The sequence below is a fragment of the Epinephelus moara genome, chromosome 5, assembly GCF_006386435.1.
Source record: "Epinephelus moara isolate mb chromosome 5, YSFRI_EMoa_1.0, whole genome shotgun sequence".
Classification (NCBI taxonomy): domain Eukaryota; kingdom Metazoa; phylum Chordata; class Actinopteri; order Perciformes; family Serranidae; genus Epinephelus; species Epinephelus moara.
In genome coordinates this window covers 31,782,393-31,810,317 of record NC_065510.1, presented here as the reverse complement: position 1 = coordinate 31,810,317, position 27,925 = coordinate 31,782,393, and the positions used below count along the sequence as shown (strand labels likewise).

Below are 27,925 nucleotides of genomic sequence, written 5' to 3'. Positions count from 1 at the left end.
ATTAAACATTTATTATCTTGTTATTTAGCTTAGTTTTATATTTGCTATATGTTGTATTTTATATTTGCTATGTATTGCTTTTTCTGCTTTGTTATTTATTCTTTAAATATTGTATGCTTTGTAGCTGCACATCTTCAACTTTGTAATGCAACTTCTGCAGAGCAAGTTATCTCAGGATAAATAAACATCTGTCTTATCTGATATCAGCTGGTGTTTTTTCAAATTACCACAATAACAACAAACCGGGGTTAGGTGCCATTCCAGGAATAAAGTAGGCCCACACATTGGGCAGAAAAAAATAATCAGTGGCTTATTAATACTTATATCCCCCCTGGTACGTCCAGAAAGGTTAATACGCCCTTGTACATCAGTATTAAAATGTGTACGTTTAATGGGGGGTTTTATTATGAAGGTCAAATCACGCACATCCGGTCTCGTTCAGGCGGTCCGCCCAGATATCGACAATGCGAGCCCAGTGAGTGCCTAGATGCTCTGAGCCGTTTGCTAGTAACCACTGGAAACCCAAAGCAGAAGGGATTTAAGTGAATGTAACCACGGATGGTTTCAGCATGAGATGAAGCGACAGCGTCTCTGAATAATTCAAGGTATATTTTAATTACGCATCAGTGCGATAAAAATTACAGATAGCTTGTAGAGGGGTTGATAACTTTTGCTAACTGTGAGGTGGGGTTCACCAGCTAACAGCTAGCCTGAACCTCTACGTCACTGCGAAACGTTCAAACACTACAATTATAACACCCACTGATGATTATACAATGATGCCAATGGTGTTTTTATTACGTGTTAGGCTTGGCAGCCGGCTAACAGGCGCTAGCATAACTTTGTTGCTAAAGCCAAACCGCAGTAACGGTAAAGACGCACGCGACACGAAGTCGTCCCCATTCATTTTTTTTTTCGTGGGACACGGGTGAACGGTTCCGCAAGGTATTATGGGATTCTAGGCGACACAAAACACTCAATTTGTACAAAGTTTAACATTTTTACTACATATATAACTGTTATATGAGGGAAAAATATGCGTGCACCCCCCCCTTCATACTGATTTGCCTTAAAACCGATAAGGAAAAAGTGACGTAGTTGTGAAGCAGACAGGACGTTCAATGTTTACTTGCAGTGGGTTAGTGTCCGAGGTGGAGAAAGATGCCCCCTTTCTTCTTTAACCCTGGCTTCACGGATTATAAATGCTAACAGAAGCGAAGTGCTGCTTGGCAAAGCGTCACATGAAAGGTGGGACAAAGTGCAGGTTGTTTGTTGACATTGTGTTTTTTAACAAGCAGTCTGCTCGCTAGCTATAATTGACACGTCCGCTGTGACGAGTGAAGTAGTGGGGGCTGTGTTTAACGGTTTGTTCCCTTTCAGTGGGTCTCCTGCTTATTTGAGCTGACTTCAGTGTTTGCTGAAACAGATATTTGTTCAGACAAAACAAAGCCAAATTAAAAAGATAAGATGAATAATAAGGTGCTGAAACGGCACATAGCTAACAAACATTTCTGATGCCCTCGTGCAGAATAACCAGATGTACCTAAAGATATTGTCATACATTGAATTCCTTCTGATATTGGTTAAAATCAGCAGGCTACTCTACTGCAAAACATGCAGTCTGTAATCTTTGTGTTATATAACCTCACATTGTACCATTGGTCGACTCAGTTACATAAAAAAAAACTTTGGTCCCTGCAACTGGAGCATTACTGCCTTGCTGTGCCTTGAGTTGGTTGTAATAACATAATAGGTCACATGTTATTCCCTCCACGTGGCAATCAAGTTAATCCAGTGCAACATTACTAATGATGTTTCCTATTTAAGGTAATGGGTGTGTGCAAGAGATCCAGGTAGCATGTCAGGCCTGAATTTTAAAAATATGCAACCACACCTACACACTGCACACTGGCAGTACCAGTGTTGCTTGCTTATAAAGAACATTAGATGGCAGCATCTTATTAGCAAGTATATGACATACCTTCTTTTGTGTCTGCCATTTATAGATCCTCAGTAACACTGTAACACTGTTAGATTGTTTTATGATACTTTATTGGTACCTTAAAGCCATGTCTTCATAAGATAAGTAAAGCAGATCAGATATCTGCTAAAGGTCAGAGATAAAATGTTGTATGAAGAAAAGAAGTGGTAACTATAACTACTCTTAAGTTTTAAGTGAATCATCAGATCATTAAATCATATTTAGTGAGTTAACAGGGAATTTGGTTTTAAATACTAATTGTAGATTGGGTAGTCGTTTCTTTTAAGACAATTTGGGAAGCTTATGATCTTGACTTTGTGGTAGTCTGGGAGAAACAGGTTGAGGGCACAGTTCATGGTCCATTGCTGTGTTTGCTCTTTGTTTCATCAGAGTAAATCTACATTGAACCTGCTCACTGAGATCAGTATTTGATCTAGCTCGATGTAGTTTTTTCTGTGTCCTTTGGGTACCCGGATGTCACAACTGTGTCAACACTGAGGGCAGTTTACCCAGTCCACATTCATATTTACAGCCGGCTTGTTGAGGTGGTGCCAGCACTGCCAGTCCCTCATGTCAAATACAGATATACAATATGTGCGTGAACTAATATTCACATGAGGTTATGTGACCGTCATTATGTCTGTCATTATATGCAGTACATTATATTTAGCAATAATATCCACTTCACAAGGTAATTCTGCTGCCCTTTATTATTATTAATGATGATTTTCATTTTTGATTAATCCGCTTATTAGTTTCTTAATTGATTAATTAGTCTATCAAATGCCAGAGAACAACCAAAAATGTCCATCACAATTTTCCAAAGGGGACTTCTTCAGATTGTTTGTTTTGTCCTTCAAGCTGAATGTAAATTTCTTGGCCTAAGGGCAAACTGGTAGTTTTACATGACTATTACAGAAAGCTTAGCCAGAAGAATTCCCCTCAGGACATGGAAACAGTCTTCATGCCTTTAACGCCTTCAAGGTTGTTGTTTTGGGGTTTTTGCAATTTGCATTACTACAAATGTTAGTGTGGGGTTTTTTTTCAGTTTAATTAATTATGCTATAGGTAGACTATATCATGTAGCCTAAAATAATTTATTCCATGTCTGTGCAGAGTTTTTGGGCCAGCGCAAAGTGCAGTGCAACTGTCATTGCAAGGTTATAGAGCAAGACATGGCCAGTGCCCATGCTGTGAAAGACTGTGCGCCCATGGGCGATTAGGTCTTAGATGAGATGTGGTCAAGACATTGTTGGCGCATTGCCTTTTTGAGGCAGCAGGTCTGAAGTCAACAGCGCACTATTTTCCCGCTATTTAAAGGGTGCATTATGATGCGCCTACAAATGTGGGTTTGCAGTGCATGTACACTCTGCTTGGTTCACACACCAGACACACAGATGGGTGAAATAATACATCATTAATGAGTAAATTATTAATAAAATGTGATATAGAGAAGTAACGCACACCAAGAGTTGCAGCAAGGTGCTGATCACTGGCAGTAGACTTGAAAGTAGAAAACAGGTGTTTCACACTCTGGCTCAATGTGCGTTTCTCTTTTATTCAGATGAAGTTTTGGCCCTCTGGCCTTCTTCAAGAGTATGATTGTTGATCTTGAAGACGGCCTGGAGGCAGAAACGCCTTCTAAAAAAAAGAGAAATGCATATGGAGCCAGAGTGTGCAACATTTGCATTCTCTAAAGTGTGAACATACCAGAGAGTAGAGCAGCATAACTACATGTATTATTTCAGAAGCTAGAAGTTAAGTTTTGTCTCTGTCAAGTTTATAGCTACTACTACTGGTGCTAAAAAACTGCTGCTACTACTTTTTAATTGTGGTCATTATACTCGCTGCAGTGACATTACGGCTTTTACTGAAATACATACTTAATTAAATGCATTTGCACAATGCACTTTAAACCATGCACTATGAATTACTTAAACAGGGTCCTTTGAGGTTTTGTTCAATTTCCTTGAAATAAAAGAATATGACAAAGTTACCTTGAACTCTTTTTGTAAATTGAGAGAAGCAGAAGCACACAGGTCCCTGAACTCCTTAAATAAACAGAGAACACTAGTAATAGTGAGTCATCAAACACTCCTGAGAATCAGACACGTGGCACACTGCAGTATCCTGCATCGTTTTTATGGCTTTGTCATTATTTGACCTCTGACCACAGCTGTGTCTGATAAGGGTAGGCAATTTAGGGTCTCTAGGGACTGACCAATGAGGTGAAGGCATGCAGATGGTGCAGTCTGTTAGTACTATCAGTGACTCTGTGGGGGCGTACATGTTGGTCAGTGGGAGTGTGCAGGTCTGCACAGAGACTGATTGTAACTGGGATGATTAACAAAACTAAAGGGATGAGCGGCACATAAAAGTAACCTATATGGTCAAGAGTCTTTTATTAACAGTGGCATGAACAACAACTTTTACCTAGTGCTCCATTAGGCTCATAAAAAGACATGAAAAACCAAGAGCTTTAGTAAGAGTTCATGTGCCACGAATGGAACCAATGTGTTTTAAACGTGACAAGTAATTGATACAGAACAAACACCATCAATCCATCTCTATAAGAAAATATAAAAAGCACTCTGTAGCAACACACAAACATAAAGGAAGCAAAATGCAATAGAAAAAAATGCAAGGGAAAAACCAAATCGTACAAAATGTTATTTAGACTACCCCCTTAAAACAAACCCACATCTAGTCTTCAGGCTCGTGCACTGAATATTAGCCGAACCAGTTGATCCTCAATGAAAAAGACTCTCAATATTCACTTCATCCAAGCTCTATAAGGAACAACTTATTTATCAACCATGCTGACTATATGTACAAGCACAGAAGATAAGTAAGGAATCTTTTAATAATCCAGGAACCGAGCTGCTATTGCACCCAATATGAGTATACAACCTACATACATGACCATACAAAGAGCCACACATTTAAGAGGGTCATCTTAGAAGTTAGACTTTGTAGAATTTGTAGTTCGACATTTTGGCAAATTCGCCTATTGCCGTAATCCCTATAGTCATATGGGTAGGTACATTACCTTTAATTATCAGTGCCTGTTGTTCTGAGATCGGTGGGGCAGAGCTGCCTGCTGCTCAGTGCACAAAATGGAGGTGAATGGTACGGCCCCCTCTCTCCCTCAAAACTAATCAAATACACCATCGAATGACTCCAAAACGCTCTTGTGGACGATTTGTAGCTTACACATTCACCACGCTATGAAATAATAATGTAATATTACGAGACAGAGTTGTTTTGAAGCCAAATGCAGAGCCGGAACTACATTCCAGACACACAGTACTTGCTGGGCGGAGTGATTTCAAACAGCGTATGTTTAGTGCAGTTACTCCCGTCATCAAAACAAGTTTACCACCCAGTACACCACCACCATTCACTATGACCTCAATAATAAACAAAGTAGAATCATCACTTTCTAGACAATGTCAACAATAACCGAAAATTTATAAGCTTCGGGGGGAAAAATCATGGTATAGCCGTTCTACTGGATTGCATTAGATTACACAGGTGTACCTAACAAAGTGGCAGTGACTGTATGTTACATACATTTGTTGATGGTGGGATGGGACGAGAGTACGCCTCAAAATAATCACCGGAACACGGGGAGAACATGCTAACTCCACACTCATAAATCACCACAACTCCTGAGGGAACAACAACATAAAATGTTCCCTAGCAGTCTGTTTATTCCCAACAATGAGTAGTAATGCCAGTCACTTCACTATATGCTCTGGGCAAGCACTTATCCAAAACATAACCACAACAACATTTGCATTTTAGCCTTATTTACCATGCTTGGGTTGTAGGCTAATGTTACTCAACATGGAGGTAACGTTACAGCAGAGAGCTTGCTGAGCAAAATACACAACGATCACTTACCACATCTGCTTGTTTTGTGATGCCGACAGATGGTATGGCAGTGTCTCTCAAGAAATGCGTTTGAACCATTCCTGAGCTTCTGCGCTCCATCCTTTCACTGTAGTCCTCCGGTAAAAAATGTTTGGAGCAAACAAACATTTTCCGGACCATTTCCACAGGCGTGTTGGGGTCGATGTCCGGCACAAATAGCCATTGTTTCATCCTGTCCGTACTTTTGGTTGGTACTACGTGAAACTTAACTCTGCTCCATGTCTTCGGCTTGTTACCGCAACCTTTTACAATACATGTGTAAACCATGATTTACAACAGCACTCTGTAAACTTTTCTCAAACTTTCTGGTGCTTCCAGCAGACGATACCGCAAATGCAAGGCTGCAAGCAATAACTACGGCACTGTCTCAGGTGCGCAGTGTGTCACTCCGCCCAGTGGTTTACTCAAGAAAGTAGTTCAGAGTATTTGCTTCATGTATCGTAATGTTACTTAATTATACATTATTATTTCATAGCGTGGGGAATGCGCAAGCCATGTGTTGTCTACTAGAGCGTTTTGGAGTCATTTGATGGTGTATTTGTTTAGTGTTGAGGGAGAGAGGGGGCCGTACCGTTCACCTCCATTTTGTGCACTGAGCAGTGGGCAGCTTTGCCCCACCGATCTCAGAACAGCAGGCACTGACAATTAAAGGTAATGTACCTACTCATATGACAATAGGGATTACGGCAATAGGCGAATTTGCCAAAATGTCAAACTATCCCTTTAAAACAAACCCACATCTAGTCTTCAGGCTCATGCACTGAATATTAGCCAAACCAATTGATCTTCAATGAAAAAGACTCTCAATATTCACTTCATCCAAGCTCTATAAGGAACAACTTATTTATCAACCATGCTGACTATATGTACAAGCACAGAAGATAAGTAAGGAATCTTTTAATAATCCAGGAACCGAGCTGCTATTGCACCCAATATGAGTATACAACCTACATACATGACCATACAAAGAGCCACACATTTAAGAGGGTCATCTTAGAAGTTAGACTTTGTAGAATTTGTAGTTCGACATTTTGGCAAATTCGCCTATTGCCGTAATCCCTATAGTCATATGGGTAGGTACATTACCTTTAATTATCAGTGCCTGTTGTTCTGAGATCGGTGGGGCAGAGCTGCCTGCTGCTCAGTGCACAAAATGGAGGTGAATGGTACGGCCCCCTCTCTCCCTCAAAACTAATCAAATACACCATCGAATGACTCCAAAACGCTCTTGTGGACGATTTGTAGCTTACACATTCACCACGCTATGAAATAATAATGTAATATTACGAGACAGAGTTGTTTTGAAGCCAAATGCAGAGCCGGAACTACATTCCAGACACACAGTACTTGCTGGGCGGAGTGACAAACAACTTATTTATCAACCATGCTGACTGTATGTACAAGCACAGGAATCTTTTAATAATCCAGGAACCCAGCTGCTATTGCAGCCAATATGAGTATACAAACTACATACATGACCATATAAAGAGCCACACATTTAAGAGGGTCGTCTTAGAAGTTAGACTTTGTAGAATTTTAGTTGATTAAGTCTTAGGTAGTATATTTAAACCCAATCTCCGGATAGTGGGATTAGGCCTTGCCCAGATTGACTTCAGCCCTGCATAAAAAACCCCACAGCTCTCGCATTCATTCGAATGGAGCCAGCTTGTCGATGCACCACAAAAAAACAAACAAGCAAACATGAAAAAAAACAAACATGCAGGCCAGGGTTAACTGGCAAAAAAGTTTAACTGGGTCTGGGCCCAACTTTTTTGAGACTGCAGTGCATTGTCATCTGGCAAGGCGTTGTGCTGGCCAATCAAATACGTGCAAGTGCACATTCTTGCAATATTAATTTGTAACATGGAGGCTGTTTATATACTGTTTACCTTACAATCGTCTTGACAAAAGATGAGATAATTACTGAAGTTCAAAATCCTGTCTCATAGTGATGAATACACAATGTACTTCCAGGCCTGTCTCTGTTTGGTCAATTAAAAACATTCGTCTACATTGTCTTCATTACAATGAAGGTATTCATTTACAATAATGGCACTAGGAAACAGAACCCACACACATAGTGGTGGCACGGAGTTGGCTTCAAGAAACAATTTTTTTTTCCAACTTCAGTTATACTTAAGAAACAAGGTCACACGAGTGTGTGTGCCCCTTGGTAGTTTTCTAATCTAAACAACACAATGCCTGTCTCTAGCCTGCGTCAAGACACTGAGACATAACGTCTTCTAACCTTTCTGATTAGAGAGGTCAGGACATCTTCACTTGCTGACAAAGTGAGGGAAAGGACAGGGTCAGGTAACCACCACACAGCAGAAACACATAACTATATTTTGAACCTCAGTTGTTGTTTTTTTGTTTTTAATTCACTGCACATCGTAAGCGTTGTGCAATATTTTGGTGCCTGATAAGCCTTCAGACTGATGGATCAGCTAGTTTTCATACTGGACTCTACAATTATCTTGGCAATGCCTGAAGGAGCATGCACATGAATGTAACTACAAAAGCTGATGAAACAAAATGTCCTTAACAGCACAGGAAACTCAAAATTGTGACTTTGTATAGGTGTTCATTTCAGCTCAGGGAGGCAGTTTAATTTTGGCTTCAGTGGAAAATAACCTTTAAGCCTATTGTTATTAAAGAGGACTGAGAGAAATCTAGACTTCTGCACTTCCTCTTGTCTCGGTTTTCTGGCTTTGGAAAGTGTGGCCACAGGCCATTTCAGAGAGAGAAGGTGTTCCTGTTGGCTGTTTTACAAATGCAGATGCGCATGGCGGAGAGCTTTGCAGAGAAAGTTGCTATTCCTGCATTGGCAACACTGCAAAGCAACCTAGAAGAGAGTCTGACAATAAAAAATAAAACACTTGTCAGTATCGGCAAAGCATCTCAGAGACGGAGAGAAAATGTTGCTAATAGTTAGGCTTCTGCTTACAGCTGCGGGTTCAAGTCCACTTTGATGTAGCTAACAATACCAAGAGCCTTGAATCAGTGTGTCTACTACAAACCTCGCTAGGAGGAGAGCTGGCAGCAGCTCCAGAGATGGACTCTCAGTCAGCGGGCACAGCAACCTGAATCCAAGCCAGCAAAACCCTCAGCGCTTGGGGACCGGACAGACTCCCCACTGGATCAGCAAACTGTCTGTGGCTGCCATGACACTAGGCGCTGAGGGTTTGTGCTGGCCGTGGGATGGCTAGCAAGCTAAGTCTTGTCTCATTTGTGGTCTGATAAACAGAGAGCGTGAGAGGGACAATAAGGGGCTGAGCAAATGAGCTGCATGCAATTGTACAATGAAATAGGATTAAATAAATCAGTGTATAAGAAACACGAGTTTGCATATGTCTGTGGTTGTCTGGTGTGAGGGGACAGAGGACAGAGAGAGGACAGTGGGAGCTGCAGGAGGAGAAATGTTTCTTGTCCACATTTCTGCCTACCCCAGCTTTAACAGATGTCTCTCTCTCATTGCCTTACAGAAATGTCATCAGTTCTTGTGAACTGCAGCTACGTAGTTTCTTTACCTACATTTTTTTTACCTTTATTTCCTGGTTGGCACACTTCAGTTACACTTGAAAAAAACCCATCCTGTTACTTCCTGGCTTCTGTGAAGTGCTGAATGACGCAAGTTCTGTTATACCACAAAGGGTTTTGGAGTGTAGAGTGAATTTTAGTCGAACAAACGCATGGAGCTGGATTCTGATGTCACCTTTACAATACGTTCCATGTAAGTTGTGCATTTCCACAGCAGACTAAGACATGGCATTATTATTTCCACTGTACTAAAAGAAGAATCATAAAAACCAGTGTTGAATTTGATTAGTAATTTAATGTTTTCCATTACTTCAAGTGCTTTGCGCAGTGCATTACATGTATCCTTTCAAATTGATGTGAAAAAAACAAAATATTTCCTGTCATTCTAATGTTCTTACTCATTTTATAACAACATTTGGGTGGGGCACAAGCAAGACCTTTTAATCTGAAGATCACATTGTAAATTTTACAAATGATTTTCTTAATTTCAGCAGATTAGTCTGAAGTATGTGCTTTCTGACATTTGTCGTTTCATATAAGTAGCCAGTGATGATTTATAGAGACGAGCTTGTGTGCTGGATGTCTGGGCACGATGCCATGTTCTTTCTTCCTCCCACTCAGCCAATCACGAGCTTTAATACAAACCAACCCAGCCCAGATCTCACGCAGCCCCTCCCCCAGCTGTATGTCTGTGTCACCCTACCTCTCTCTCCTCTGTTCTCTCTTCCTCTGCTGCTTGCTGGCTCGCGCATGCCCTCCCTCCGTTGCCTCATGCGGCTTGGCGAAAGGGAGAAATAAAAAAGATAGAGGGATTGGGAATAGACCAGAGATTTATTTTAGCGGTGAGTCCAAAGAGGCGTGGGATGGAAAAGCAGACGGGTCCTTTGTGCATAAACCCACATGTAAGTCAGATGGCCTTTTTCTCTCCTTCATCACTCTCTCGTATTTTTTTTATCTTCGTGCCCCTCCTTCCTGTCTCACTGTGTATCATTACCTCTCTTTTATTCTGTGTGTAATGTATCTCTGTCTGCCTTTATCGCGGTGTCATCCCTGCCTTTGCTTTCTGCATGCGTCCCTGCCCCCATACCATAACACTGGCTGCTGATGCTGTCTTGTGATGCTTGATTAGAAGTAACTGGTGTGCTGAATGAGACTCTGGGTAAATCATAGTATTTGGTCCATGAGGGTTTTTTGTGTGACCTGAGAGTTGAAGAAAAGCACAACAGCAAGGACGGGATCTTGCATGAATTTTGCTTTGACCAGGTCACGCAAATACTGAACTAAGTTGTCAAGCTGGCATTTACCTTGAAAGGCGTGGTACTTTTGTGCCATTGTTGTTTTTAGAATGCATCCCAACTTCTGTTTTTTTCCATGCTTAAACAGAGGCTGTCCAAACACTGTCTTAACCTTCCCGTAGCTCATCTGTGACTGATTTTAACGGGGATGATTAGCAAAAGTAAGGTGATGATGATGGTGATGGTGATTAACACCACATAATTATCATTCAACTGAGGCTATTAAAGTAATGACTTAATAGAAGTAAAACTAAATGGCAGTTTGTCTTCAGGGTGTCATAGGAAATCAGCCCGCATTATTTTTAAATTACTGAATGGAAGTACAAGTCTTTGAGGTTAGGTGAGCGTGGGTAGGCTGGTGTCGGCTGGTGGCTGACGTTGGCCAGTGGGATATTGTGTAAACAAATCTACTCTGTCAAATCTACCTCAGCCAAGGACAATGATTTGTCAGCAAAGGTATAGAAGATCCGGTTTAAAAGTGGGGGGAAAAAAATCATTTCTGTGGTGGCATTTGTAAACCTGAATAATAGCGCTGTAATGCTATGTATGAAAGGATTTTAGTTATTTAACACTCTTGCCAGGAAGTGTGACCAGAAGTCCTGTTGCATGTTGAAAATATAGTAATTGCAATGCCACATTTTCAACTTGAAATAGAGGTTATAATATAGTTAACTTAAAACTTTTTCAACTAAATTTTGTCCCGTTTAAATGGACGGGTTTGGTTTTTGGTTGGTGTTTGGTTTTTCTCCTGCATGCCACTAAAAACCTTGAACTTGAGGTAAAATAAAAAACAATGAAACGGAAGCAAAACTCCATGAAATTTTATCTCCATTAAATTTGGAAGTTTGCGATCTGAACGGCCGATATCTATCCCAAGCACCACTAAAAGACAGGAAGTCTGCCTGCGCTGTGCCACTGATCGCTTGCTAGCTGAGCAGGGTACATTCTGTTTCCTGACTGAAATTCTACTCTCACAATTTTTGCAGTTTTTTATTAAGTTAAGTACTTCATCTGAATACAATAAGAAATCGTTTTATTGTTGTTTTGTTGATTTATAATCACAAGCTAGCAAGTAATGTCGGCTAGCTCCTTCACAATCATACTGTAGAGGTCGCACAAAAACATGAAATTGTTTGTCAAAGTCTGCATCATAACCACTTTCACACCGGTGTTTTGAGAGTGAATGTCGACGTTAATTAGGGCTGCCACGATTAGTCGACTAATCGATGACTAATCGACTATTAAAATAATCGGTGACTATTTTAGTAGTCAACTAATCGGTTTGAGTCATTTTACATAGAAAAGTACTATAAAAGTACCCCAAAATAATCTTACGGTAGCTTCTTACGTTCAGATATTGGCAGCTTTACACACTCTCCTGTGACAGTGAACTAAAACCCTTTGGCGTGAGTACGAAACAAGACATTAGATGACGTAATTTTGGGGTTTGGGCGAGACAGACCAACATTTTTCAACATTTTAACACATTTTTCGATGAAATGATTAGTCGACTAATCGAAAAAATAATCGACAGATTAGTCGACAATGAAAATAATCGTTAGTGGCAGCCCTAACGTTAATAGAGAGCCACAACACACAAATCAGCTGGCGGTATTAGTCTGTTGCACATTTTTAAAGGTTGGCTGACACTTACGATTTTTGTCATCATTGTTTAATCATCACTGTTGGTTCAATTAATTGTCTTCTCATGTTTAGTTCGATCAGATTAACCAATTGTAGGATACAGATAATTCGGTTTGAATGATTAATTGTTCCAACAGAATTACTTACAAACTTGTTGCCTGTTGATTTTTGTCAATTAACTAATTGATTAATTGACTGCGATCTTACTGTAATGTGTATTCCTGCTGATGAATAAATTGCGGTGGCAGTAACTCACCAAAAAAATGTGGCAATCCGTGAGCATTACAGGTGAACATCTTAAAACATTAAAATATCAACTATGCTAATGTTTTTTAAGAAGGAAAAGTACTGAACACGGTTGTAAAACCTTGAAAATACACATTGCGTTTTGGTGAGAAACACTGAATGTAAACATAACTGTGACCAGTAAATTAGCAATAAAAACCTGTAAAATGACGTTAGCAGTGCACTTTACAACCTGATCAAAGTTTGTTCGGTAGCTCATTCAACAAACCAAGATGGAACACAAGACATACTGTGCGTCCACACTTGTAGACTAGGAAGAGAAGGAGGCATTAGCCAGTGAGCATATGTTGGTTTCAGTTGGAAGTGTGCAGCTCTTTTGTTTTGCATTGCAGTTTCTGTCCAGCTGTCACTCAGCATCACAACAAGTCCATGATAGAAAGATAAATTTTGTTCCTTTTATGCAAATGAAGTGCAAGATGAATGGCTAATATGCAAAGAATTTCTCTCTTGACATAGACAGAAAACAGTGGCATCCTGCCCAGAGTATGCACAGATGAGGGTTACTGTCATGTATCCAATTCTTCCCTTTAGGTACTGATTTGTTTTTTATTCACAGGACAGGAATAATATCGGGGACGCTGTTGTCAAAAGCTATGATGACACTTACATAAATTATGTTTTCCCTGTATCACAGAGTAAAAAGCGCTCTAATGTTATGAGTGAGTGAGTTAGAACCTGTCATGGGATTGATGACAGGTGATAGATAGATCACACTGTACTTCACTTTGCTGCAATTAATCCAAGCATCTGAGATGTATAAAGAAAAACACACCAGCCAAGCAGGCGAGTTCAGACAGTACCTAACGCTGCCGCTACCCAGTATCCTTGGATAACCCCTGGATATATAATGAAACCTGTTGGCAGTTAGTAACAAAAAACGGACTGTTCACATGGCGTCACTGACGCATATTGGCATTCACTCTCACAAATCTACAGACACACCTTTTTCCACAGTTATTATGTTAAGTACTAACTACAATGATATAGGAAAGCATAAAAAGGAAAGCTCTGATTTGACACTAAAAAAACGTATAAACGTTTAATTTAATCTTAATTTAAGGTGCTTGGCACAGCCACGCCCAGGGATGAGTGAGGCTTTTGTTTAGCCAGACACCTTCAGTCAATGTTTACAAGAGAAGAATTGCCACACAGCTCAGCAGATGACTGTGGTTGACGTGACCCACTGTTTGTTTGCTAACACGTTTTCCTTGTGAAATTTCCATTGTTTCTTTTGTACGTATTTGATTTCAGCACCAGCATACACCAATAACAGACTCCCCCACAAATAGCTTCAAAATATCTTCAGTTATTTTTTCTTTTTGGGATGCAATACTGATCTCAGCATTTATCATAATGATGGAGTAGTAAACTATGGGATCATTGTAGGAATATGATGGGGTATTGCAGTGAATTTACCTGTGAATACACACAGCAGCCCATTTACTTTGCACAGTGTGATCCACTCTACTCTATGCAGGGCTTTTGTGAACAAGTATTGAGTGTACCCAGTTGTAATTCTGATTGAGTAATTAAGGCCCATCATTTGTGGTAGCAACATTCATAGCACTGTTGATCCTTTGGTTCTTCACTTCTCCAACCTACAGTCTGCTCAGAGGAAAATATGCATATATTTTGCAGCCTGTAATGAAGACACAAAATCTGTGCAATCAGAAATCTAATTCTGTAGAATAGCGTGATGGTGATTTCAATGTGCAGCTGAATCAGGTGTTTCACAGTGAAAGGACAGCAAACTCCAGATTGCCTATGGAAAATATTTGAATTTTAACACACATTTTACATGGAGAACTTAATATTTGCTGAGAAAGTGTCACTTCATGGTGCATCCCTTCTCTTTAGCCTTTGGTAGTCTGTGGAAATGTTGCCTTATTTCTTTCCAAATCTGTAGACCTTCGTGTAACCTCCTCCTGCTTACCTTGAATAACACTCATGGATTACAGTCAAGTTTGACAGCATTCAGGCGTCTGCATTGGCTTGGCGATAACATCAGCCCATCCTAACAGTCTCATTGTTTTCGGGGATCTGGTACAACCTGTTCATGTCTAGCTAGATGCCAAGTTATACAGACAAAAAGTGTCTTAGCAGGGACTTTAACTTGAGCAATACTGGATTCCTGTGGTGTGCTTTTTGAGGCTGATCCAGATATAATATGCTAAGCCATGCCATAAATGAGATGGAATGGTATATGGCAGCATAGGGCTGTGACTGTGTGGATTTTTTCTTACTGCAGTGAAAAAGCAACATAACACTTAAGTTTGGCGGTTTTTGGTGCGACACATATTTCCGAGTCCACTTGCTCACCCGAGCGACTCCCGTCTCCGTCTTTACCTTCTATGGCACAGCAGCCTTCATTGATGACAGGCTTGTACTATGGGCAGAGCATTGGGTAGTAGCACATTTTTTCAATTGATTTATTGTATTGGCTTAAAATAAATCGAATGTGGTGATGACAGTGATAAAGGCGGTTATTGTCACAGCCCTTATGGCTGCATTCTTTAAGCAGCTGTACTCACATGACATAGCACAGTCCTTAAAAGGCCTTTTTATTTGTAGAGTTGCGATGTTCTCTGCTCTTCTTTGATAAGAGGCTCAGTATTTTCCATGTTGATAAACTCAGTATCCCCTCTTTGGTTTTTTTTTATCTCTCTCTGTGTAGTAACCAGTGCAATGATGTTTGATATGGCTCTGCAGGGTTGGACTAGTTTAATACCATCTCTTAAAAAAAACAAACAAAAAAAACCTCTATCCACATAGGCTAATGATTCTACATTTACCATTCATTTACACTGTATTTTTACCAGTCAAATGGATTATTAATAAAGGCAAACGGTTCCTGCCATGGCTCTCACAACACCATTTTTAAGTAGGGACAGGCAATATTACAAGCAGCATGGTCTGTGGTAAGCAATGGATCACTCCATGGAAAACATGGTGGGATTTAACATTCGTCCCCCAGTGGGAACCCTGTTTTTTATTTTTTTTAAATCCTTGTTTGCTCGTTCCGATGTCAATGACCCCTCCGTTCCTATTCACAGAAGTGCAAAGGAATAAAATGCAGCTCAGCCAGAGGCTAAATCTAACCTCGGGAGTTTGTAAATTCCAAGCGGTCAATCCGTTCTGGAATTTGAGGTCCTTGTGATTTACCACATTGGCTTTACAGTACCTCTGTAGGTTTTCTGGAAATGTTACTGCAAAGTTGTTGTTTTATATTTAAGACTTTGAACACACAATTGGGAAAGTACAACTGTTGTAATGCATTCACAGCAGCAGATGGCAGCAAGAAGCCATCGCCACAGAAAACGTCAGCATTAGTTATGCACATTTGGATGATGTTGTGACATTAGCCTTTGATGAGCACTGTTGACGGTTAAATAGAGGAGAAACAGTTAGATATTTTTCACAAAAGACATTTTGAAATGTCACAGAAGGAAACGCACAGGTGTAAATAATACAATGCCTGTCTGTTCTGTTTGTTCTGCAAGCTGCTTCAGTTTTAGGGTCCTGGTATGTTCATGCTGGCTCACTCTCACACTTTCATAGCTCACTGGGACTCCTTAATAGAACAGAAACATCATAAATGTTATTATTAACACCTGCTTTATAGTATAACAAATCAAAATGTCTGCTTTGAAGTTTGAAACAGTTCTAAGCCTGTGGCTGAAACTGTGTCGTTGCAGTTTGTGCCAGGTGTGTTATATTACCAGCTCAAAGCGTAATCATACAAAAGATTCTTGAAGGACTACTCAGTGATTTAATCTTGATCGCTTTACTAATGTCCCAGTATGACTGAAGTCACTTCGTAGGTCAGAACCTCAGGTGACTCCAGCCTGCTGTTATATCAGGGGAGAGATAATGGAAAGGTTGTTAACATAGTACTGCAGGGGATTTACCTAAGTTCACTCATAATTCACTCATCATCATTTCTCGTGGACATAGTTCCGCCCCTTTCCGACTAACAGCCAGTAAGCATAGAGAAAAGCTTCTGTGTGCTTCTCCCCTTGCAGCTGATGAGCTGTGACTTTGTCGCTCTCATTTATGGGCTGCTGTCCTTTGAGACCAATTTTCTCCTGCAAGGTGACCAGGGTGTACCAGGTGTGAGTGTGACCTTCACCTTGCCATGCAAAGCACTGTCCTAAAGCATGTTTCCCACCTCTGGAAAAAAAAGTGTCAGCATGTGTTCTTTGTTAAAAATGCAAAACATTTTTAGTGTAGTTGTGTTGTGTTGTGTTTCCATGTTACAGCTTCTGAATAATCGGAAGGCCCCAGTGAGTATGACCTGTGGGTGGGTTATGGTATTGAAAATAATGGATAATATTATTATGCTTTACCGACCCATTACTGGATCTCACCCTGTCTTTTCTGCATTGTTTTTAGGAGCTTTACTATCTGAGAATGCAGAGGAACAGAGAAAAGATGGAGAGGAGAAAGACAGACGAGGACAATCAGGTATGGCTTCATGTCTTTGGCTCCGTATGAAAATGAGGGTTTATTTAGAACATTATGTGAAGTGAAGTTATTATTTTCAGCCATTTGTATTTGAATAATTAAACATAACTAGTGGAGAGAGGGGTGTGTTTTTATGTGCTCAACTAATGGTGTCTCTGTGTGTTTGTTTGGTCTTTAACCCTCCATTTGGTGTAGTGTAAGAGGAAGTTGAGGGTGTGTGTGGCAACATGCAACAGAGCGGACTACTCCAAGCTGGCCCCCATCATGTTTGGGCTCAAAAGCCACCCTGACGAGTTTGATCTGGAAGTTGTGGTGCTTGGCTCACATCTCATTGATGATTACGGGTATGTCCAACTGGCACTAAGGCATCCTTCTAAAAAAGCAAAAGCTTGTTACAGATGTTGCAAAACAATAAAGTAGTGTCTAAAGTGTAATGCACCAGCCAATACAACATTGCATAATTGCCCACAGATGTTCTTTGTGAAACTCAGGTTTTTCGCTGACTTGCTCTTTTCCTACTTTCTGCTCCGCAGGAACACTTTTCGTATGATCGAGCAGGATGACTTTGACATCGGCTCCAAGCTCCACACCATTGTGAGAGGAGAGGATGAGGCTGCCATGGTGGAGAGTGTTGGGCTGGCACTTGTGAAACTCCCTGATGTCCTACAGAGGCTGCACCCTGACATCCTGGTCGTCCATGGGGACCGTTTTGATGCACTGGCCCTAGCAACTGCTGCAGCACTGATGAACATTAGAATACTTCATCTGGAGGGAGGAGAGGTGAGGAGGCAGGGCTCGAGAATATGAGAGAGAAGTTCTAGTCACACCACGCACCGTGTGTATAGTATGCAGCCATATGTTTTCTTGTCTTCCTAAGAGTGGCACAAAATACAATAATGGACTGATATAATAATAGTGCAGGAATTTATGGTTCTTTTACAGTCAGTTTTTGATCCGATGCACCTGCCTGCAAGACTTTGTAGTAATATTACCAAAGAACAAATAACATGTATCTTTTGTTTGTCTTTTTCCCAGGTCAGCGGTACAATCGATGACTCAATTCGCCACGCCATCAGTAAGCTAGCCCATTACCATGCCTGCTGCACACGCAGAGCAGAGCAGCACCTCATAGCCATGTGCGAGGACCACTCTCGCATCCTGCTGGCCGGCTGCCCTTCATATGATAAGCTGCTATCAAATAATCACAGAGACGACTACATGGATATCATCAAGAGCTGGCTGGGTACGTGGGGATACAGTCACGGGACAGAAATAAAGTGTGAGGCATTGAAATATGTTTGTATGTGATGTGTCGGGTGTTTATTCATGTTGCAGGTGACAAGGTGCAGGAGCGTGACTACATCGTGGCTTTGCAGCACCCAGTTACCACTGACATCCAGCACTCTATTAAAATCTATGGGCTGATGCTGGATGCTCTGCTTTCTTTCAACAAAAAGACCCTCATCCTCTTCCCTAACATTGATGCCGGTTAGTTTCACTTACTGCTTCCTTTGGGTCCTTTGTGTTATTCCAGGCTGTTCTGTGTCACTTAAACAGCCCCTTCTTATGTAAACAGGAAGTAAGGAGATGGTGCGTGTGATGCGTAAGAAGGGCATCGAGCAGCATCCCAACTTCCGGGCAGTGAAGCACATTCCCTTTGAGCAGTTCATCCAGCTGGTGTGCCACGCCGGCTGCATGATCGGAAACAGCAGCTGTGGGGTACGAGAGGCCGGGGCCTTTGGCACGCCTGTCATTAACCTGGGAACAAGGCAAACTGGAAGAGAAACAGGTATGTTTGATAATTACATGCTGCCTCTGCCACAATTTTTGTCCAGACTTACTCTCTGACTGAGGAAGGTCAAGAGATGGATTAAATCACTAATGAGGCATCGCACATGCTGTAGTAAGGCGCAGCTCCGCAAGGACTGTTTATATATTTGGTTTCAGAGCTTTACAAAGTGTTTATAAAGATAGTCTGTCATCTGAAACAAGTTACTATCGCTCAACCCACCAGACTCCATTTAAGTTAAGACCAATTTTAGTGTGTACAGAGCCAGAATATTTTCACATCTAACTGGGTGAATTAAGGATTTATTTCAAACAAACCAGTGTGTTTTACAATGATAAAATTACTGGGGTTTTTTAAATAGAGTTGTGGGCTGTTTCCGGTTAAACAAGGGATCCTTTCCATAATGTTGTCAGACATCTGTAATAATAATAATGTGAGCATGTGAGTGGCAAAAACAAGTACTTCTAGTGGATGTACATTAACGGTGCCAAATGTCCATGTCGTTACATTGCAGCCTGTTTCACCACTGCTGACTTTAGTGATCTTGCTCTGTACTGGATCACTTTAAAACACTGTTGTTCCCATACATCACTTAGACACAAAGACAGGAAAATGGGGTCCAGGTTGAAAGTTAAAGTTTCCCTTCAACATCTGCTGTATACTGATGATGTGTCTCTCTTTGCCAGGTGAAAATGTCCTACATGTCAGAGATGCAGACACTCATAATAAGATCTTCCACGCTCTGGAGCTGCAGTTTGGAAAGAGATACCCCTGGTATGATCTGTATACTGTCAATCTGTCTTAACGGGTCTTTGTCCTCCAGTTTTGCTTGTAGAGCCTCTTTTCCTTTTTTCTCTCTTGTTCTAAAAGCACCGAATCTGTATTCTAAGTGTACATTTTTGCTCTGCATATTATGAAGGGTAACTTACAGCAACAAGTGAAATGTAAAGTTGAAGTTAATTGAGTTAACTCCTGTCACAGCTTTATAGTTAAGAATAGAAGAAATTACAACAAAATATAACAAAATACTATATAAATATGTACAATATATCTTTTTTATAATGATGACATATAAACACAAGTGCATTTCTGTTTCTCATCAGCTCTAAGATTTATGGCGATGGCAACGCAGTGGCCCGTATTCTCAAGTTTTTACGGACCATTGACCTGGACGAGCCGCTCCAGAAGACTTTCTGTTTCCCCCGAGTGAAAGACTGCATCTCCCAGGACATTGATCACATCCTGGAGACACAGAGCGCTCTGGCTATTGACCTGGGAGGGACCAACCTCAGGGTGGCAATCGTCAGTATGACGGTATGCTGCATATACTGTAATCTTTTCGATGTAGCTGTATCTCCTTTTTTTTTTTTTTTTTTTTTAATTAAATATATTCTTTAGGGCATTTTACCTTTAATGGACAGGACAGGTAAGTGTGAGGGGGGGAGAGAGAGAGGGGGGATGACATGCAGCAAAGGGCCACAGACTGGATTCGAACCCGGGCCGGGTCTTGAAGGTGTTTCGTTTTAAATGGCTGTCAATAAAGCTTTGATTAAAACAACAAAACCTTAAAAAGTTAAAGAGCTGCCTCGGTCGCTGTCCACTGTTACATATTGTGGGATGCATATGCCAGTGAAGTGTTTAGTGTTTGCGTACTGTAACACTGGTTACTGTTGGTTACTATTTCAAACATACTAAAACATCTCAAATACCCTTCTAGCCTACTAAATAGCTTGTTAGTATGGAAATTCAGACGCAGTCTGTGTCTTCACTGTGATTCAACTTTGCCATCTGGTATAAAACCTGCTTCATGTTCTTCTTCCCTTTTCTTTCCCCGCCACCACTCTGTTTCTCTGTCCAGGGTAAAATAGTAAAGAAAAATACTCAGCCAAATCCAAAGACCATCGAGGCCAGGATGCAGCTCATATTAAAGATGTGTGCAGATGCCATGCGGGACGCTGTCTGCCTCAACTGTAGAATTCTCGGTGTTGGTATGAAAAGACACTCACATTACTTAATGAATATGTGGCTTTGATGCTGACAAAAACACCATAAAACTATCATCTTGTAGCTCTTATAACATCTCTCACCTACATTGTAGGAGTGTCCACGGGTGGACGTGTAAACCCACAAGAAGGCGTGGTCGTAAACTCCACAAAGCTGATCCAGGAGTGGTCCTCAGTGGACCTGAGAACACCCATCTCAGACGCCCTGCACCTACCTGTCTGGGTCGACAATGATGGCAACTGTGCTGCGTTGGCTGAGAGAAAGTTTGGTCAAGGCAAGGGGGTTGAGAACTTTGTCACTGTCATCACAGGAACTGGTGAGTCAGGATCTTTTCATTCATTCACACATTTGGTCATTCATCATCAGTTTAAACAGGGTTGGTGCAAGGAATTACATTTTGTAAAATTGTCATAATCCTAATATAAAAAATAAACAACTATGCAGTGGAGGAAAGGGGGCATCATCTTTTTAAGTCTCTTAACTGAGCCTAGTCAGTATATTTTGTCATACTAAATGTCATGAGCCCTGTATCATACAGCAAATTGTAATCATCATTATAGCCTCATCTTACTGCACTGACTGCCTTTAACTACTCAAATCAGTTACTTAATTGCACTGACAATCTGAAGAAGTAAATACCTTGCCTCTGTGTGTAGGTATTGGAGGAGGGATCATCCATAACAATGAGCTGGTCCACGGCAGCACCTTCTGTGCTGCAGAGCTGGGCCACATCATGGTTTCACTGGAAGGCCCAGAGTGTCCGTGTGGCAGCAGAGGATGCATAGAGGCCTACTCATCCGGCTTGGCCTTGCAGAAAGAGGCCAAAAGGCTGCATGACGGTGAGTGTTTGTTTTTGTGTGCGTGAAGATTCATGGAATGTGCTGGGACTCAACTATGCCCAGATGATCCAGAGAGTAGCTGTGAAAGGTGTGTCTTCTAAACATGGTGTGTGCTCACCCTGACATAAACTTCTAGTTTTGTTCAGTCACCCTCTGGAATTGCATGTGCATAAAGGAATAGTTCACCCAAAAATATTATATGCCACATAACACACACGTGACGCAGGCATGAATGTAGGTTGGATGGATTTGCTGGTTGTAGGAATTTAAAGTAATTTCTTTGCCCTTTTTGTAACTTTAAACTAGAAATAAAGTAATCTCTCGCTGTTTTTCTAACTGCTGATTCTTAGAATATTTGACTTTGTGGAAATCTAGCTGGATAAAGAAAACCTAGAGCAGTGTTTATGTCAAGTTGATTGAACAGTCCCAGGATTTCACTAGCCTGGTGAAACCGTTCTAATCTCGCGAGCTCATGTTCTATTTCGCTCCGCAGATCAGTCTGGCCATGCAATCATAAAGGCGCATTCTGGCATCGGTTAAAGCTTACCGGGCCAAACAACTGTTTATTACTTTGGGGAGGGCACGTCATCAGAATAGGAGCGGAGTGAATGCATTTCGTGAACAACCAACATGGCCACTGATTTTGAAACTGCTATGGTAAATGTGTTGAACGAACTGGAATGTATATTTTCTTTAAAAGCAGAACAAACGGCTGCACTGAAAGCTTTTATTGAAAAAAGAAAGGATGTGTTTGCCGTCCTTTCTACGGGGTTTGGTAAAAGTTTAATTTACCAACTGGCTCTGTTGATCGGGAAAAAGGTGGGACTCACTGAAAACCTAGTGGCTATTGTTGTTTCTCCGCTAGTTGCTCTGATGGAGGAGCAGGTCAGGGAAGCGACCAAGCTGGGAATCACAGCCATGCAACTCGGAGTCCACAGTGAGGAGGAAATCCGCAACACTCTTTCACAGACATCATCACAGCTCATCTCCGCTGCAGTTTGCTTGGCTGTTTACAGTGGCGTTGTGCTAGCCTATGTCACACGTTTCGTTTACTCTGATTGGTTTTCCATCTTGCCAATTGCGTGAAGGGGCACTTTGAGTGACAGCCATTGATACCGCCCCTCGGGAATAGAGGACACGCATACTCCGTGTCAAGACCCATTCGCGTTTTGTGACTTGGGTCTGGCAACGCCAGGCTAGGATTTCACAGGCTGTTTTGGGAATTGTTGCAGCCTGATAAGCCTGATTTTATGGCAGCTTTTGTAAAAACGTATATACATTTATAGGCATTTTTTTTTTTCGCATTGAAATTTTGGGGGGACATTGAAAATTGTGAAAATAGTTGTGATGCTGTGTTAGTGTTTCCCACAGAATTTCCCACAGAATTAGAATTTATTTGTGATGGTAGGGGCGTTGGTCAATCAGCTGTTAATGCCATGCGACAGAGCACTGAAGGACCATCCCCATGAGAGGCTCTCCTTGTGCTCTCACTGCCGGTATAGCATGAGCTAACACAGCACGACATGATCTCATCACTACTCGTCATATTTTGCTGCTTGGGCAGTAGCCCTGCAGCAGCAAACGTCTGACACAGAGTCACTTATCTCACAACAAAATGGCTCGACTCTGTTGTTAAACCTGTTAATAACCATTGGGTAACTTTAGCTTTGTGATGCTAACAGTTAGCCCTGTCATTGTGTGTGTGACTCTGTCCCAGGCACAGAGCTCCGATCCCGAAGCAGCAGCTTTATAATAAGCAGAAAGAGGAAGGCTGAGCGAATCAATACACTGCACAGAGCTCTACAATGAAATGAGATTTTACCCATTAAAATAGTCATATTTATGGTAAAGTTACAGTGATTGGACAAAATTGCAAGGTTACACAGAATTCACAGGAACGGAACATTGCGAAATCCCGAAGAGACGGGCTAAATGTGGTTTCTCATCACATATCTCCAATGACTTCATAACATCATTCATCATTTGCATGCATACGCACATCTGACCTGTGTGCTGATGTGTCTTTCAGAGGACCTGCTGAAGGTGGAGGGGATGGATATGAAGATCACGGAGCAAATCACCGCTGCCCACCTCATCAACGCAGCCAGACTGGGGAACAGCAAAGCTCAGGCTGTTCTGCACAAAGGTCAGAGCGCAAAGCCAAAAAAATGCATACAAAACAAAAAAAGACCCAAAAATAGTCCTTTGTCACAGACAGGAATTATAAACACTTAACATTCTCAAAAACATTATTATATTTCACGATCACTGGTCATCAAATCTGCTATTAAACAAGGAAAAAAATCTAATTTCTGTCTTCATCTTCCCCCCTTAGCCTCCACAGCGCTAGGCGTGGGCATGATTAACATCCTCCACATAGTGAACCCCACACTGGTGATTCTGTCCGGCATCTTGGCCTCTTACTACGAGGCCCCAGTGCAGCAAGTCATCTCTGAGAGAGCCCTCGACTGTGCCCAGAGCATCAAGGTTATCGCGTCAGATTTGGAGGAACCGGCTTTGCTTGGAGCAGCTAGCATGGTGTTGGACTATGCAACCAGAAGGACATACTGAAGGATATCATCTTATTTACCAAGGACTGCCACCAACAAGAGAACTGCAAACCTGACAGTAGTACTTGTACTGCCCAGATAGATATACAGGCATGTCTAAGGGATACATTTTAAAGGCTTGACAATGAGTTCGAACCATTGGGCTAGTGTTTAGCACGCTTGTTTTGCTTGTTAATTACCTTGATGAAGGCAGTTTTTCTTGTGGTTTCCACAAAAATGCAAATTCTCAAGCATGTCAGAATTATGCCTTCACTTGGCCAGATGATGGTCAGTAAGTGGGTCCACTGCACAATCCGGAAATGTCATCAGTCTTGTTTTTTTTAAATTTAGGTCTACATTTTTTAATTAAGCCCCAGGGCTTTTTATTTCTTTTTAACGATTAAGCATCAGCTTCTGAGTAAACAGTAACACTATCTTAAAACCAAAATTACCCTTCCAGGGTAGGACTAACCCGCTCTACTTGTAATGTGATGTGGGTGGATGGAAAAGTCATTAATGAAAGCTTGTATCAAAATATTGTGACCAAAATATTGCTAAAACATTCTCCTGCAGCTTTGTCTCAGATCTCCTTGATCGGTTGCCGTCTCACTTTTTTATATAATCTTTTATGGAGGTTTTATTCTCAATTTGATCTGTGTTGAAATAAGGGTGACTGTCAAGTTATTATGTTACATTTCCATGTTTTGTTTTGTGAATTACATTATGTAAGGTATGGGGAAAATCTTTAGTACTTTAAGATGATGGTTGGTGTAGTTGCTAATCTTGAAGGCTTACGGGGTAAGAAATGGTTAATGAATAATCAGTTGAAATATTTAATGACATGTTAAGGTAGCAACTGCTTGAGCATAATAGCTGCTTTAGTATGAGGGCCTGACTGTGAAGCTTTTGTCTGAATCAGATGAAGTGGTTTTTGTTTTTTTTTAATATATATATATATATATCTATATATATATATAGATATATAGATATACATTTCATCACCACAGACCTTACGAAGTTTTGAACTGAATTTGAAGTTTTTCTTCACGCCTTTCGAATATATATTTTATCTGAAAAATATTTACATGGTTTGTATGTAATTACATACTCTAATGTGCATTACATGCCAATTGAAATTTTTTGGATTAATTTCTTTGTATTTTGGGGGCTTATGTCCAAATATATATATACTGTTTTGTTTAAAATATACACAAGAAATAAACTTTATTTAAGAGAGGAAAGCATGGAAGACATGAATGTTCTGTAGAGTACAAATCCTGCTGATACTTTTTACAATGGTCCAATTCACAATATTGTTGCTTAGGGTGTTTATGCAGCTTCTAAGTTAAAGGGGCAAAAAGCGAAATCGTTTCACCGCCAGGTTTGCTGTTGTGCACTGCCTGTAGACCAAAACAAAGTGTGTCATGAGCCACTCCTCCCTCTACCTCTACGTGAGCCCGCCAGGCACGGGCTCACGGAGAAGAGTAGGAACATTAGCTATAGCTCCCAGGAGCATTAGCAGTTAGCACTAGTCGGCTATAGTCTGAGTGGGTGGAAGTTCGCTGCAAAGATCAGCCTCTCATTGGGCGGAACGAGCCACCCGCTGAAGTCCCGCCCTACCACCTCCGGTTGCAGTTTTCAACACGTCCTTTACTAACTTTTGCGGTGTTTGATCTTGCGGGGATGTAGCTATTTTTCTGCCATGGTTCGCGTCCTGTAGGCGATATTTTTGTGGGCGTGTTACACCAAAACCTGTTTCCCCCCGGCAATATTTTTGCAAGCGCACCGTTGCTGTGGCACCGCCAAGAACGATTGTGATTGGTTGAAAGAAATACAAGCAGCTGGGGCGTTTTTTTCTCCAATCTTAAAGTGAGAGTCGGCCCAGCCAGACCTTTCTTTTCTTGAGAAAGGTCTGGTGAGCGAGACTAGTCGGCTGCCACGCTAACGTTCCTACTCTTCTGCATGCTCACGGAGAAGAGTTAGCGTTAGCTCCCGGAGTTAGCACTAGTCGGCTGCCACTGGCTACTGGAGTAACTTACAGCTATGGAGTGCTTCTACCAGCTCTTCTAGTCACTGAGCCTCGCCTCCATCTCAGCAAGTATATTTCATTTATTACAGGTACCATCATGCCATCTGCCATTGCTCACTGGCTGTAGCCTTTTATAGGGAGGGAGGGGCAAGGAGGAGGCGATTCACATGAATGTACATGAACGCGCAGCCGGACCGGCTTGTAAACAAGGGGCTGGAGATCAACACAGAGAGAGGGTGTGTGAGGTCATGCTATACTCCAGATGAAATTACACCTCTAGTTCTTCACATAGCAATTTTTTAATTCCTTCAATCTAGAAATGATGAATTTCGCTTATTATCCCTTTAAGTGTCTACACAGGAACACGTGCAACTATTTCAAAACACGTCTCTTCCATCAGCATCCTTGAAATACATGTAAAAAATGTTTTGTGGAATTTAAAAAAAAAAAAAAAAAAAAAAAAGTTTAATGTAAAAGATGAAGAGATTAAACAAGTCTGATATTGGGGTGATGTGTTTCTGGGGGCCCAGTAGAGTAAGGACGATGACTGAACTGCTGTTCCAAAACAAGTTTTACAATTGTAAATTTTACTTTTATCAGTGACTGCAAGTGTTCAGTCATATGAGACTCCTGGATATTTAAACTGAATAAAATAGCCAGTCATGTAAGTACTGTAAATGGGACTTTTACGCAGAAACAGCAACTGCCCTCTAAAGCCTTGCTGATTTCTGCACTCTGTATCTCCAACAGAGTTGCAGTATATGAATCTACCACTATAGTCCTGACTGATAAGTTTTAAAGTCGGTAAGGTTCATTCAAAATCCGTATTTCACCACTTAGTCATCATGCAATTTACTAATGTGCCCTGGGAGTCATATTCAATTATGTTCCTCACTTGTTATTACAAGAAATAATAGTTAATAATAATTTTTCCATTTTTTTCTTTGTCTTCTTTTTAATCATTTAGCCCCATCATTTAGTTATCTTGAGGGTAAATTGCAAAGTTCGGAGCCAGGTAACAGTCAAGTCCTACATCCTTATTCAAGGCCATGATTTAGTCATATGAGTTACAGTAAAATGCTCATATGGAGGAGACTCACCTTTGTGTTTTATGACCTCTATAAAGTGAGCAACAACTGGCTTCATAGTTTTGTTCCTTTTTATTTGTTACGGCAACCCAGGTTTTCAACTCAGAGCAACTTCTAGCTTTGAAATAGGAGTCCCACTTACAGTGTGTTTTATATGCAATATATTTCCTCCCAGCTGCATAGTCGGGTTAGTCCCTGCTTGTCACCTGAGCCACTTGAGACTATTCAGAGCTGTCAATAATTAACCACCATGGCATTGTGCTTGGGCTGGACCCAACACATGTTGCCAGGGTGCTTCGTCAGGAAGACAGGAGCAAAGAGGAACAAGGATCTCTGATCTGATGAGACCAACATTTTAAGAAAAAAAAAAAAAAAATAGCTTCAGTCTGCCATAAATTGGTAGAGCTGGGCAAATAAATGGGATTTTTGTTGCAAGTAAATTCAGACATGTATTTAATACA

General features: G+C 41.0%; 1 protein-coding gene across 4 annotated transcripts; it reads left to right on the top strand.

The window, feature by feature from the left end:
- The first annotated feature begins 450 nt into the window (after positions 1–450).
- gne (glucosamine (UDP-N-acetyl)-2-epimerase/N-acetylmannosamine kinase) lies at positions 451–24,708 on the top strand. Of its 4 annotated transcripts, XM_050045627.1 has the most exons (15): positions 10,170–10,359; positions 16,962–16,985; positions 17,095–17,166; positions 17,362–17,510; positions 17,700–17,946; positions 18,202–18,409; positions 18,502–18,654; positions 18,743–18,955; positions 19,642–19,729; positions 20,059–20,269; positions 20,814–20,943; positions 21,054–21,275; positions 21,616–21,798; positions 23,828–23,944; positions 24,134–24,708. In XM_050045627.1, the coding sequence occupies exons 1-15, from the start codon at positions 10,321–10,323 to the stop codon at positions 24,367–24,369; spliced, it is 2,292 nt and encodes a 763-aa protein (XP_049901584.1). In that variant the 5' UTR covers positions 10,170–10,320; the 3' UTR covers positions 24,370–24,708. The 4 variants fall into 4 exon arrangements, with proteins under 4 accessions (XP_049901587.1, XP_049901588.1, XP_049901584.1 ...); XM_050045630.1 differs by lacking the exons at positions 10,170–10,359; positions 16,962–16,985 and adding an exon at positions 451–605; XM_050045631.1 differs by lacking the exons at positions 10,170–10,359; positions 16,962–16,985 and adding an exon at positions 1,089–1,248.
- Positions 24,709–27,925: the final 3,217 nt, after the last annotated feature.